The sequence below is a fragment of the Spinacia oleracea genome, chromosome 5 (assembly GCF_020520425.1).
Source record: "Spinacia oleracea cultivar Varoflay chromosome 5, BTI_SOV_V1, whole genome shotgun sequence".
Taxonomy (NCBI): Eukaryota; Viridiplantae; Streptophyta; class Magnoliopsida; order Caryophyllales; family Amaranthaceae; genus Spinacia; species Spinacia oleracea.
This window is the reverse complement of record NC_079491.1, coordinates 9,092,825-9,108,337: the sequence shown is the minus strand read 5'-3', so window position 1 is coordinate 9,108,337 and position 15,513 is coordinate 9,092,825. Positions and strand designations below refer to the sequence as shown.

General features: G+C 36.7%; 2 protein-coding genes across 2 annotated transcripts; one reads left to right on the top strand and one right to left on the bottom strand.

The window, feature by feature from the left end:
* Positions 1-109: 109 nt before the first annotated feature.
* On the bottom strand, positions 110-5,944 carry LOC110794467 (5-formyltetrahydrofolate cyclo-ligase, mitochondrial). The gene is made up of 8 exons (XM_021999450.2): positions 5,590-5,944; positions 2,676-2,816; positions 2,137-2,301; positions 1,528-1,569; positions 1,390-1,435; positions 994-1,064; positions 389-515; positions 110-308 (listed from the first exon to the last, which is right to left on the bottom strand). The coding sequence occupies exons 1-8, from the start codon at positions 5,927-5,929 to the stop codon at positions 290-292; spliced, it is 951 nt and encodes a 316-aa protein (XP_021855142.2). The 5' UTR covers positions 5,930-5,944; the 3' UTR covers positions 110-289.
* Positions 5,945-9,301: 3,357 nt separating this feature from the next.
* Positions 9,302-14,786, top strand: LOC110794469 (uncharacterized). The gene is made up of 5 exons (XM_056827983.1): positions 9,302-9,580; positions 9,667-9,799; positions 13,553-13,677; positions 13,809-13,955; positions 14,424-14,786. Exons 1-5 carry the CDS (start codon positions 9,392-9,394, stop codon positions 14,556-14,558), a joined length of 729 nt encoding a protein of 242 aa, XP_056683961.1. The 5' UTR covers positions 9,302-9,391; the 3' UTR covers positions 14,559-14,786.
* Positions 14,787-15,513: the final 727 nt, after the last annotated feature.

Sequence of the window (15,513 nt, the reverse complement as noted above, 5' to 3'; positions counted from 1 at the left end):
TTTGCTTTAAGATTAATATGGCATTTACGCGCTAAACTCAGTTAATCAGAAAAAAAGAAACTAGGGTTAACTTCAAATCGTAGATTATTCAACTTATGAACACAACCTCTTCACTAGGACCCGAAACCTTAAAGCTTTATAGTATTTTCTGATGAAAGCACAATGTTCATGAACAAAACGAATAGAATGAAATGAAATGAAATCATCAGTCTCAGATATTAAGCAGCGTCGATTACGTCAGACACTGCTACAGGAAGAACAGATAAAAGAGATACAGGGGTATGAAAAGTCATATTCCATGCTCCATCCTGAAACATTGGACAAAATTATATATATGTATAGCTACCATAAAGAAGCAGCAATGTGGCGATAGTTTTAAATCAGATACCTTTGAATTGCAGCTGGGTTTATGGGAATAACACCAGCTGGGGATACTAAAGCATCCACAAAGACATCATTGGGGGTGATTGGAATCACTCCATCGTCCAAGATTTGTACAGAATATGACAGAGCAACTACACAACAAGATTAATCAATCAATAAATCTGATTTTACCCAAATCTCTGACAAATAAGATAACTGATAATATTAAAGATGGCTGTGGGCCAGGCCGGTCCAAGACCCAACCCGACCCGGCACGAAAAAAGCACGGCCCGTCGGTCCGGAACGAGCACGAAGTAGTGGGCTGGGCCTGACCCACATTTTTTTTCGGAAAAAGCACGACATGGCTCGACCTGGCACGACAAAACACGCTAAATACAGTAAATTTAGGCTTAGTCACGACAACCCGGCCTGGTCTGGTCCAACACGACACCCATTGGCATGTTTTGAACTTTTCGACCCAGCCCGGCCCGTCACAGAGGTGTGCTTGGTATGGGCCCGCCACGTTTAGCCCCCAGCCCGTGAGCCCGGCCATCTTTAATAATTCTGATATGGGGAGTTTGGTCCCAAAAAAAAACAGATAACTGATATGGGGAGGGATGTAAAACATACCAAGCAGTGGTTGTTTCCAGTTTTTCTCGTTAGCAAGCTGTCGATAGTTCCTCAGGAAAGTGTCATAGTAACTTCAAAATGTTTCAAAATATAAGATTAGGAGATCAGTAAAGCAACAACACCACTTAAAGATAGGGCAATTTTATTTTTTTTGGGTGATAACCAATGCCTTTTAAACTTGATACATGCTATGCAGAGACAGACCTGCTAGTTTGTTTTCTATTTATATTTTCCCTTAATAGGTAAGGAAGGGGGAAGAACGTTTAACAGGCGAGCATACTCAGACAGACATGTGATGGAGGGATACACCTTATGGAACCATGCCCAGTCATTTGATTTGTAATATACACCAATCAAGAAATATAACTGTAAGGACTTAAAAGTTTTTGAACATACCCTCCGCCACGGCCTAAGCGTCTACCAGATTTGTCAAACGCAAGTCCTGGAGAAGGGGATAATATGAATCAACCTAAAGATAACACTTTCTATTTCAGCAATGTGGACATGAACTGAGCAGGTGATAAGCTATATTACCAGGTAAGAGCAAGAGATCAACTGCTTCAGTAGCATGCATAACTGCAACAAGAGACGAATCATCATAACAAGATTCATATCCAAGAAAATCAAGAAGTAGGATGCTAAATGGTCTACTAACTACAGCCAAACAAAAAGAAAATTTTTAACGGACATACTTATACTACACAATATACAGACACCTGCCCCTTTACAACATTCTATAACTTGAAAAACCCTCGATTAATCCTATTCAAATAAACCAAACATGCAATAAATGGAAATTTGACTTCTTGCTACCAAGTTTAAAGCAGAATATTTAGTAAAGAGTGGAGTTGAGACATGAGGAAACCAAGTAAATGTGACAACATACTTGGACTGAGTGCTGACACAAATGAGCAAGAGGGACAATTATGTTGTGATAAGAGACCAATTTTACACATTTCCGATACAGGACTGTCGAAAAGATACCGAGTAGCAGTTAAACCCCTAGCGTGTCTACTGTCTAGTAAGCAAAGTTTCAGTAAGGTTCATGAGAAAAATTCAATAAGCACATTCTGTTAACTGCGAAAAAGAAGTCACCTAAACAACATATGCCATACAGAAAAATTGACTAGAAATATGAGCTACCATTTTCACGTTGGTTCCCTCCACTATCTACTGGAGCAGGTTCCAGGATGTCCATTGAGTTTGCGATTAAATCATCCATGCTTGAGATGTTAAGCATCCGCATATAACTGTTCTTGTCCTCCACCCTTGGCACATAAAGGGTTTTCTCTTCGAAATTCTGTTTGTCTGCAAGCCAAAACTAAAAGTTTACAATTAAAGAAAAGGAAGGTACATGACCAGTTCTTTCAAGAAGGTTGTCAACCCAAATTCCCATACGGGAAACTTTTTTTACTAGCTTCGGCAAAGCCTAGAGGGGCAGATTCACCAATAAATGATAAACTCCCATGTTAAAGTTCCACATTAGTAATCTTCATTGATGCCAATGGTGAATTTTAAGACTGTTGTTACTTCAAGGTTTAATAAGACAGACCAAGTTGATCTAATGCAAGAGAACTTTCTTGATTAACTATACATCAGTGACCTAAGTTAAAAATCATTTTACTGCCCATAGACTAGCACCCTTGAAATAAAGATTCATACGCTCAGGCACTGAGTCAAACCTTTGTCTGAAGTCTGTAGGGTATCTGCCAAAACTTTAGATGTATCAACTTCTCGTAAGGCACGGCAGCTTATATATGCACATAGTCTTCTGCTTGATTTAAACCATGGAGCATCCAAAACCAAACGCTGAATTGTATCATCTGAATAGAAAGAAAATGATACAAGTTACATAAGTAAGGTAACAGTGACCTATTAGAATGATGACATTCTATAGTTGTGGAATTCAGAGAAGGCAGCCGGCAGATCACAAGCAAATAGTGGTGGAATATGCTGTTATCAAGCTCCACCACTTCAGCTATTTTTTGTCTTAAAATACGTCAATTATATCAGAATGGAACAGTCCACCAGAAATTCAATTATTTTTCCTGTAAAAATACAATGAGTTTAACATTACCAGACTATTGAATGTCCACGTTTTGCAGGTTATAGGTAAAATTCAAGAATTGTTGCAGTGATCAATGAGATTCAAGTTTGTGTTGTACACGAGGATAATAATATATTTGAGAACTTTATATAAATATATTATCCTAAAAGATAATATGAGAGGAAAAGCCGTCTAACTTTCTCAAATAACACTGTTGAAGGTCAACGTGTTCTGTTCCAAAATACTCTCAGCATCCATGAGTCAGATAACCTAGGGTTGGACCATGGTTGCATGTCTCCCACAAAAGGTCCACTATAGCTCAAGTTCAATTTGCCATGGACAAAGTAAGAAACCTCCTAGAGTATTATAAAACTAAGTTCCTCTCCTAAGGGGTTGCTTGTGCCTAAATAATTACACCCTGTTCACCATTCCTCTACTATATGCAAACGTCTTTTCTCCCAATTGCTACTTCGAAGGAGCTAGATAGGATTAGCAACAACTTCCTATGGGCGGATGAGGAGGGAAGCCACAAAAAACTGATGGTATCAAGGGAAATGACTTTCAAAACTTCAAACCAAAGCATGTAGTGGGGACTAGGAATAAGAAGTCAAATCTCCATCAACAATTCCCACATGAGCTACGATGGAGGTTATCTCAAGGGGATAGTAACCTAGCACAAGAATGCATCACCCCCAACTCCCCAAGTATGTTCACAAACTCATGTCACAAAGTTCGTCTACAGGTCTCCGATGTGGAAAGTTTTGTAAGGATTGGGATTTGCTTTCTACTAACAATACTTTGGTTCTGGGAATGGGGAAGCAATATCTTTTAGGAAAGAATATCGGCTTGAGATAGGCCCTTCACGACAAATGATTCAGGGTCCCCACGAGCAAGGTGAAGTTGATAGACCACTTAAGGACTTCGTCCTTAATGGACAATGGGACCTTACCCTCCCCGTACGACCTCCACCATGATCTTATTAGTCGAATTAAAAGCATATCCCCTCAACCAGATACCCACGCTCTTGTTTTCATTCTTATAAGGATTTCTCCATAGGTCTTGCCTATGATAAGGATATTGGAGGGAAAGAGCTTGTGGATGACCTTGTCCGGTTAAGGAAGGCAAAAGTTAAGCTCAAAATTCATTTTTTTTCTTCTAGCTTCTAAGGATAAACAGGCTACCTCATAAGTCTCCTTTTTATCGCTTAATCGTAACCGATCATAATCTCCATTTTTTCTCGTCTTGGAAGACTCCCTTCATGCTATCGCTGACTTTGCCCATTCCCATGTCACTTGGACCGCACTTCCAATTCCGCCTTCCCTCCTCCAAGGTGATTGCATCACGTGGTTGGTTAAGGATGAATTTGACTGGGAATCTTTAGGTGGAGGGAATTAACTGGAGCATATTCCCTTCCTTGCTTTTGAAATCTGGAAAGGTACAGAAAATAAAAAACTGAGTCCAACTTTCAAGTGAAACCAGAGTTTTATTCTGCACTTAGGTTCTTCTAACAGCTGGGATTTCATCTCCACTAATCACATTAGGACAAATTCCAACCTTATCTACAGACATTTTTTCTCGTAGTGGAATTGTTCATAATAGTACATGGTCATGTTACAAGTGGCTGCATCCTTTATAAATAGTAGATCTCATGTTGGGATCAGCGGGTGTTTTCAGATATTGAAGAGGAATTGGATTCAAGATTTTCACAGACATGATCCTTTGCTAGCAGCGGTGAATAGTATACAAGAGGGGCTCTAATTAGCTATTAGTCTCAATATTGATGACTTGATCCTCTGCTCGGATTGTTCTGATGCTATTCAGCTGCTTCAAAAACCTATGTTAAGTAGCGATTACTATTTCATGTGGCGTCTGATTGCAAGGTTCTCATGCCAATAACTCCATATTATGTGCATGATCTTTGTCAAAAGAGGAGGAGCCCAGCTTGCTGACAAGTTGGTAACAAAGTGTAGGACTTTTGCAGATTGCACGAACTTTACTAGTCCCTTTTCCCTTTCCCCGCAATTACTGTATTGATTAGTATAAAGCAGATTGTATGCAGCATTTTGTTTCAAACTCTATAACTTATGAGTAATGGATGTAAGGGAAAAATGGCTACCTGTTTCAAAGCTTAATTTATCCCATTTTCACCTTAAGAAAGTCCAGACAACAGGTCTGGAAGAAGGGAGTACTTGAATCATCAATGTCCCCATTCTTTCACTATTTCAAGATCAAATTATTACCTCTACACAAGGCACTTCACAATTTGATCCAACATTCAGGAAACAAGGGCAAGTTCCATCCTCATTTGAATACCTACTTGATCAAACTACCAAAATGCCCAATTGCTGCCCAAATGTTTACTCCACTCAATTCATCCAATCTATTCAAATTGCTAATCTAATCAAATCAAAATACAAATCTACTCAAATTATCCAATTTAATCAAAATACCAACAAACTAAGCAATGCTGCCAAAACGGCAAAACCCCAGTTCACAAATATAATCAAAATAATGGAGTACTAGAATTGAAGAAAGAAATTTTCTTATACCTTCAATTGCGCGCTGAGAAGGGTCCATCTCCTTAAGGGATTTGCGGACTTTGGATCGAATGGTGCGTTTCTGCTTGAAAATGTGGTCCAACTCAGTAGCGGCAACATCACCGGGACTGTTAATATTGCTACCGTCAACAGTGGTGGAGCTCATCCTGAGGGAGGAGAGAGAGGCGGAGTGAGGTGGCGGACAGTTTTGGCGGGGGTTAAGAAAGCGGAAATTGGTGGTGGAAAAGGGTGGCGATGCTAACGTGCACGGATGGTGGAGGGAAAAGGACTGTGTCATAAGTTTCTTTGCTTCTTTGGCCTTTTGCCTTGAAAGTCTCCCAAATGTGTTCATTATCTTTAAGTCTTAAGCCCTATACCCATTTACTACACTATTTTAGGCCCAACGCGCGGATGGTGCAGGGGCCTGCACGTAGATCTACGTGCACCTGCACCAAAATGCAAAAAATAAAAAAATACAAAAAGAACATAAGAAACTAAACAGAAAGAACATAATAGAGTAAACGAAAAGAACATTAACCAACAGCTGAAAAGAACACTAATGTTAAAAAACTAATGAAAATGTACAAAATTGAAATTACCATATTCTCTCTCCTGATACACTATAAAAAGAACAACTATTTTACAAAAAGAACATCATGTGAAAAATGCAACAGAAAAAAAAAACATATTATCGATAATATTATAAAAAATTTAAAAACAGTAAAAAAGTTAAAAAGAACACAAAATAATTAAAAAGAGAACAACTTTTTTAGAAAACACAAAGAACAAAATCAAAAGAAAAATAAAATAACAAAAACTCAAAAAAAATTTAAGAAAAAAACAAAAAAAAGAACAAGAGAACAAAACACATGAAAAAGAACAACATTTTCTTTTTCCTTATAGAACAAAAGAACAGAATGAAAGGGACGAAAAGAACAACGAATCTATGTTCTTTTATTAGTTGTATTTGTTCTTTTCAAACTACTTAGTGTTCTAATTAAAAAGACAAAAACGACGATATTTTGATTCACTTACAACTAGATCTATATTTTTATTTAAATGTATTTTTGTTCTTATCCAACGCACCAGATCTATGTTCTTTTATTAAGTGTTATTTGTTCTATTCAAACGATTTTATGTTATAATTAAAAAAAGACAAAAACGACGATTTTTTGATGCACTTAAAACTAAATCTATATTTTTTTTAAAAGTATTTTTGTTCTTTTACCACGAATCAGACTATGTTCTTTTTGAAATGTTATGTGTTCTTTTCAAACCATTATATGTTCTTTTTTTAACAATCTATGTACGTTGATATAAAAGAACAAACTATGTTGATTTAAAAGAACAAACTATGTTGATGTCACGGTAAAAGTAAAGTTGTGAAAAGAACATTACAATTTGAAAAGAACATTAGAAGAAAGAACAAGGAAACGTACCTTAAACACTTGATCAACATTTATCAGGATCATCAATATCTTTTAATAAATCTTCAAAAACTGATCTCAATCCTCGGAAAATATCACGCTCTCCCGATATTCTCTTGCTTCGAAAACTAGCCAAATTGAACTAGTGTTTTTCTTAATTCACTCATTTTTCAACAAAGGAGAAACATTCAGAAGGAATTTTAGAGAGAGAATACGGAGAAAATACATTTTTACTCTTTCACTCACCATCTCACTCTTTCTCTCTCAAAAAATCTCTCTTATGTTGAGAGCATATAAATCCTCTCCTCTTTCTCTCTCTAAAATGTATTTATAAAATGACTAATGGTTATGATTCATAAGTACAATTATTATATATAGTTGCTGAAAAATAGAAAATGAAAAAATAGGAATTAGAATCAAAGAATAACAGAGAAGGAGAAAGGAAAAAAGAGTGCATAATGCATGAGAACTATGCACGTGTTTTTATTTTGTTCTTTTAGCAGAATATTATAAAAAGAACAAATGAAAAGACTAAAAGAACAAATAGAGAGACTAAAAGAACAAGTTAAGTACCTTGTCCAACAATAATATATGATTCGGAATCATCATTTTCATCATTCTGTTATGAATTATGAAGCACATTATTCATAATATCTGAAAAAAATAATAGGTTAACATGTATAAAACCAAGAAAAAGAACGCAACCAAAAGAACAAAGGACAAATAAAAAGTAAGAAGAAAAATGACACAATAAAATAAAAAGAACAAGTTATGAAATGCAAATGAAATTGAAAATAATAAAAAAGAAGAACACAATAGAATGAAAGAACAAATTATGAAACGCAAATGGTCTATTTTTCTACTATAATGAAACTGTTCTTTTAATACGAGCATAAAGAATCTGTTCTTTTAATACGAGCATATGTTCTTTTAATATGTAAAAATGTTCTTTTCTGGAAAAAAATCGTAATTACATAATCCAAATCTTCAAAATCAGCGATTTCAACGAAATCAGCGTGTTGTTACATAATAAAATCATCAAAACCATCAAAAATCGATTATTACAAAAACAAAATCATCAAAATCATCAAACACACGATTATTACAAAATCAAAATCATCAAAACCTAGAATTTATTATTTCAAAATTGAAAAATTACCTCCCGAAATCTGATTATCAGCTGTAGAATTCAGATTTGAAGAAGAAGAATCGATTTAATTTGATGTTGAAGCAGAAAAATCAATGAATTTTTGGGAATTTTCACTACTTTCTCTCTCTAAGAACCATTTTAGAAAACCTAGTTCATACTTTTTCTTTCCTCTTCACAATTTGAGTTCAAAACATAAAATCTAGAAGAATATATATCGCAAGAAAAAAGCAAAACGAATAAAAAACGCGAAATATAGAGCTGAAAAGAACAGAGACTTTAATGTTCTTTTGTTCAAGGAAAATGTTCTTTTGTTCCCAGGATTTAATGAAACAAGCGTGTTTTATGTGTTTTTTATGTCGTTTTGTTTCCGGTGCACCTAAAGCACGGTGCACACGCCTGCACCATCAAATTTGCGTTTTAGGCCCTAGAGAGTAGAGATGTCTACGGTAGATTTGTAAGAATAAAAGTGAGATGGTATATTCGTGAACTAGTCGCGCACGAGTTTGGTTAAAGTCTGGTCAAAAGTCGATTTTAAAGATAATAAACAAATTTGAACAAAATTTTAAGATCGTTAAATAAAAGAGTCAAGCTCGAACAAGAGATTTTAGATCTCATCCAAGCGCAATCCCGATTTAGCTCGAACATTATTACACTTTATCAAGCTTTGCTCGAACAAACTAAAATCGGCTCGGCTAGGCTCGGCTCAACTCGTTTGTATCATACTCCATCCCCAAGTCCCAAACGATTAACAACTAAACCGACCTGACAACATTTTGACACTCAACCGTCAAATGGACTTGATTTATTTTTACACGATCAATATATGCACACATTGACCCCACATCGATTATATAGTGTAACATGAATTAACTAGCCCCAATTCCTAAACGATGATAAACTCTTAATTTGGTTACATATACCACAGTCGTCTAGCAACTCTACTAAATCGCAAACATCAAAATACATTCTCGAAACTCACTCAGATCACGATTTACTATCATAAAACCTAATGACATACAATTTGATAATAAATACTCTGTAACTCTTATTTGCTACTCATTTTATTTCAAATTAATCGCGTTATTCGTTATATTTTACTAGAAAGTTATTAAAAACGGTATTGATAATAGTCAAAATTGTGTATCGGCAAGAGCGAGCATAAGGTCGAAACGTTGCGATTAACGCATGAGCCCGAAACGGAGAGGTTAATAAAAATTATTCATTCGTGTTGACGTTAATGGAGATGGAAATTGACGCTTCAAAGGAGACAGAAACCACCGCAACCGACCTCTTCAAAGCCGCCGAGTCCGGTGACGCTTCACTCTTCCACACCTTCTCCAGTGACCAGCTCTCCAACTTTCTCTCTCTTCGCAACGAAGATGGCCGCTCTCTCCTCCACGTCGCCACTTCCTCAGCTCACTCCAAGGTTCCATTCGATTTTTTTGCTTTTGATTTCTTTTTCTAGGGTTCATTTTTTTTTTTTGCTGGTTAATTTTTCTGGGTTTTGTTTAGTTGGTGGGGATTCTAGCAGAAGCTGATTCACTAGGGAAGGTGATTAATAGCAAGGATGAAGAAGGGTGGGCCCCAATTCATTCTGCTTCCAGCATTGGGAATCTTGACATTCTCCAAATTCTCCTCACTAAAGGTATGTCATTTCTTTTGTGGTTTTAGTATAATTTATCAGGGATTACTGTAAATTTAAGAATCTTGTCGTTCAAGCTTCAAATTTGGGTTAATGGGTTTGTGTTTACTTAATTGCCCCATCAAACTGCTGCAATTGAATGATTATTGGTTTTCGGGGTAAAGTGAGGAAGATGGGCACAAATGGTTTAGTGCTGAACTTTTGATTGGTTTGAAAGTACTTGCCATGATCTTTTCATACATTTTAGGATTACGATTGGCTTGTGATTATGCTTTTATAAGAATTTGTCATGTTATGTTGAGTTGATTCCCGAGGCTCGATGTGTTTGGCATTATGGATTTGTTTGAGACATTGGTTTGTTCCAGACTCCCAGTTTTGTGCACATGGTTTTGGGAGACATAATTTAATGACCCATTTTATCATATAAATTTACTATAGGATTCACATCAACTACACTGCGATCACAAGTTCACAACCATGAAATAGATGTTAGAAATTCATTCAAAGTATGATGTAAAATCAATGTGTCACAGGTCTCAGGAGTCAGGACATCGCCTTTCCAACTTTAGTATAGAGGGCATTGTCATAAATTAGAGAAGCCTTTAAGGAAATTTTCGATAACGATGGGGGTGCTGTGTCAGTCTTACTCTAAGTGGGAATTCTTGGGGAGATGCAACAGGTGAGAGAGTTTCTTTAGTTTCACTTGTTCCTATGTCCATGGTTGTCCATAGGAAAAAAAGGTGGCGATAGGGTCAATCAAGTGGAAAAATGAGAGTTGCTGATGGGCGAACAAAAAAGAAGTTTAAACTTCCCTTGGTTTAAATAATAGGAACAGCTTGTGGGAAAATGCAGAGGTTGTTAATGGGCAGTAAAAGAAACTATATACTAACTTCTCACTCCTTTTCCTGGTAGCGTGTCAATTTCTTTTCGTTTGTGGTAGGAAGGAAATATTTCGCAGTGCACAAAGAATAATTGCCTATTCCAGTTGTAAGGGCTTTCTTTCTGGAGGGTCTATTGGGGTTACAAGAAATGATCTAATTTAGACCTCAAGCATGATGACTTTCACTCTAGTCCTAGTTTGTTTGTACTCCGTAACTCTTTAGACTTCAGACGCCCATTAGGCAAGTTGACATGGACTTCAATTTCACGTTGAATTTAGTTGAAACGGTCTCTAGAAGCCTATCCACAATATTAATTTTGATCTTCTTTTTCCAAATTGGTTATGAGTTTTTACTGCGAGGCAATGTATAATAAAGGCTCAAGGCGCAACAAGGCGATTTGGAGTTCCCAGCGCCCGAGGCGCGCCTCATTGAAGTGAGGCGCCCTAATAAAAAGTAAAAAAAAAAGTGAAAATGGTGTGTGCCTTGGCAGGTGCGCGTTTTTGCGCCTCAAAGTGCGCCTTTGTGCACCTTTTTGCGCCTCATCGAAATCGCCTCGCCTAGACAATAAAAGGCGCTGGCTCCAATCGCCTTGCGCCTCAGAGCCTAGGCGCGCCTTTTTATACACTGCTGTGAGGGCTTAATTGCTAATGTGCCTAAGGTCATTCTTATTGGTCATAGTGTGAGTGTAGGAGGAGGTTTTTACATGATGTGGACCGCCGATTCTATTTGCAAATATCTCCTCACACTTGTAAAGTACATGACTATGCCTACGGTAAACTACGTGTATGATGTGCAATGTGGTGTTCTATATGTTTTGTGACTTCTTATTTACAATGTAAGGTTCAGATATCATGCGTCGTTTTTTGTCTTCTAAATGCACCTCCGCTCCCAGAGTTTGTAACTTTATTGTATTAGGAGTCCCTTTGTTTCACCTTGACTGTCCCAATCAACAAAACGCACAAGTTTAGGAGTGCTAAAATTTACCAATAGTAGCATAATTTAGCTGGGTTATACGTTAATTGGACATAATGGCATTTAAGCATGTGAGACTATAAATTTGAAATATTAAAAAAGAAGAAATGTTGGATAGTCAAGGCTAGACAAGAGTAGATGAAGTGTCCAGAATAGTGACGTTGAGACAGTATTACCATTTTGCTATGGTGAGAATTTCCTGCAGCTGTTGCTGTAATGTACTTATTCCAATTAACATGCGGCCAAACCGTAGTATGTTTTGACATAAGCAAGTCTACTAAGTTTAGCTGGAAAATTGGTGTTAATTTGTTAACTTGAATAGAAAGAAAGATGGGCACATTCATGAAGGTCTTCCCCAGCTGTGGGAAAGTAGCAGATGTCTTGAATTTACTGAAGAGTTCTCTCTTGCTGCTGCCACCGTTAGTGTAGAGATGTGTATAAGACCACAGATCCCTAATTTATAGACTTTATTGATCTAAAAAAGACAGGAGAATTTGAGGATGTTACACATATTTCTCCTATCTCACCTTGTGTCTTTTTAACCTAATTTGGATTCATTGGAATCTAGGATTCAGACATCATGCATTGACATAAATTTGCAACTTCGATGCTCTCTGAATTTGTTATTGCTTCAGTAATATTCTCTCCGTTTTTGCTTTTTGGCGTTTAAAGAAATGTCATTCGGTCATTCCTAGTGATAATACACGGTTTTTTACCAAGTTTGGAGGTTCTGGGATCCGGTCTCCGAAGCTCCTAAGATTTTGGGGAATGTTTCTTATGGTCATATAACTATATAAGAAGGTTTAGAATAAAAAACCCAGTAGTTGGTCACCTAAAGCCACATAATGGCCTTGATCCAACAACATCCGTTTTGAAGAAAATCGGCTAAATTGTCATTTAAAGTCGCAATAAATGGTTCTAAGCACCGAACATGCCTCCCGGGGACCCATGGGGTAATATGAGAATCATCTGGACCTCTAACTTTTCTGGGTCTGAAAATGTTCAAATTTGCCAAAAATGTAGGAACACAATGGGTTATTTTTTTAATCAAATTTGGAGGTTCCGGGACCCGGTCTCTGAAATTTCTAAACTTTGGGGGAATGTTTCCGATGGCCATATAAGGAAGTTTGGAATCTTAAAACCCACTAATCAGTCACTTAAAGGCTCGGAATGACATTGATTCAATAACATGCACTTTTAAGAAAATCGGCTAAAATATCATTTAACAGGAGAAATAGATGTTCTAAATTCTAAGCACCCACTATGCTGGACTCATGGGGTAGTAAGACAAGAAGCTTATGTTCCTGGCCTTCCCCACCCCTTTCTTTTCTCCTTTAGGAATATATCTACCTTTTTTTTTTATTTGTTTTATCACTGTTGTTGCTGTTTCATAGTATCACTATTATTTCAATTGTTATTACTACCGCCTAGAAAAATCCTGTTTGTCAATAGTATTTTTGCTTTACCATGATTTCTACTTCAATATAATTTCAAGCAACTAGTTCTAATGTGCCATTTAAAGGGATGGGTTAAAAAGTATTTGACTCCCTTTTTCTCGTATTTTGTGCTTCCATTAGAAAATTATTCCCCTTTGGGTCTTTTGGAAATAGCATCTCTACTATTTTACGGTGGTTAGAGGTTAATCTTCTCACTTCTCAACGTCCGAAAACCCCATCTGTGGTGAAATTCGTAATACATTTTTTGGTGACGTGACTGCAATTCTCAGAGACGGCTTATTAGTTGTTGCACCTTGTGCTGAGTTGCTGATCTGTTTATTTGGGAATGATTTTGCTAATCAACCTCCTTCTATACCTTCTTGCTGCTCAATGTTTTTGTTATTGGATGTATATTTTACTTCAAAAATTTATTTCTTATATTACATGAGTTATATTATTATGGACAGGAGCTGATGTTAACTTGAAAAATGATGGTGGTCGAGCTGCTCTTCACTATGCTGCTAGCAAGGGATGGGTGAAGATTGCTGACATGTTGCTTGTTCACGGTGCAAACATCAATGTTAAGGATAAGGTTCAGTATTTATCACTAGATTTTTTATAGTGAAAACAACATTTTTTTATTTTTTTTTTGCGTTTCGTCGTTCTTTTTGTAAAAGTACTCATGATGCTACATAGCGGCTGAAGCTCAAGCATTTGTTTTAGGTTGGATGCACACCACTGCATCGTGCAGCTAGCACAGGACACTCAGAGCTGTGTGAATTCCTCATTGAAGAAGGAGCTGAGATCGATGCCCTTGACAAAGCTAATCAGACGCCTCTAATGACTGCTGTCATATGTGAAAACAAACAGGTAAATATTAGATAGAGATAACTTTTTATGTTATCTTCTTAATGGGCTTAGCTATGTGATAACTTTCTTTTGTCTTCCCTCAAACTTCACTAATAATTTCACATTGAAGAAAAAGAAGGGTGAAGTTGGGTTTTATTGCCTTCTTCGTCTGCTGAAACTTTGATAAGTGGCCCTGTTTCTGTACTTGTGTGGAGTTTGCTGAAATGAATATCAGTTGACAAAAACCTCTTCAGACTGGAGTCGTATCTGGTATTACATCAGTTAGATTTGCAAACGCTCACCAATTGAGCTATTGAAAATGGCCAATATGTTCATTTCTTTTTTTTCTTTTTTTCCCTGCTATTGCCACACCTAAAACTCAATCACACCATTTTACTCCGTTTACCAGTTGCAAAAACAAGAGTTCATTACTGTCGGCTATATGAATTAGGCTTCATATTCTAATTTCTGGAATTGATTTGGTGACAGGTTGCACTTCTTCTAGTGAGACACGGAGCAGATGTAGATATTGAAGACAAAGAAGGCTATACAGTCTTAGGCCGCGCTCCAAAGGATCTTAGAGACAGTATTATTGATGCTGCAAAAGCCATGATGGAAGGCTAAACTAAGATTGACGTACAGTCTTAGGTCATACAACTACAAGTATGTTCATATCTGCCTTGTTGAGCCTAAATACTTCGTATGAATGACGTTAGATATCCACATCCAGTTTTAACATTTCCAAATGTTGTGATTATCTTAGCTTTGAGGAACATCTTAACAAGTTATGCTTCACTTTTATCAGCAGATCCTGTTGGCAATTTTACATCTTAATCTTACAGAAATACAGAAGGGTACAGTAGTTTTGTCAGGTCTTAATAGTTTGACATCTTCAAGCATTGTTAAATCGACTTGAAGTTTAATCAAGAGTAAGCTTTTTCTTAATGAAAATGGAGCCTCAAAATCTTACAGAAGTCGAAGTTCTTGATTGATTATAAAACATTAAGTTTCTCCTTCTTCTAATTAGTGTGAGAAGACACAGAATTCAGAAGGGTCTCAACTCTTGTAGAACGATTTCCCACTATAACGGGGCGTTTGGTATGTGGGAATAGAAAATAGGAGAATTAAGAGTGGGAAATGGATTGAGAATTGTTATTGGGGAGTTCGTAGAAACATTGATAATTCTTTGTTTGGTATGTTGGAGGGAATAAGTTGGGAATAAATATAATTTTACGAAAATATCCTTGTTTAATCATCTTCTCCTCCCTTTTCATTAATGACAATATTGACATTTTACAATTTTCACAATTCCCACCCCCCGAGGAAGTCTAAGGCTTGTATGGTATTGGTATACCAATACATTGCTAAGAAGTACCAATGCAAATTATTTTGTGTTTTTGGTACTAACATATGTTGTGTTGGTACTAAAAATAGTTGTATTTGGGTCACTTGTGTCCATATGGACACAAGCCACTTGAGGTTTAGCATTCCTCTCCCCCCGGTAATAAAACCAAGAAATTGATGGCTTTATTTCCCATTCCCAAACCCACACCATTTTCCATTCCCACTAAACAAACAA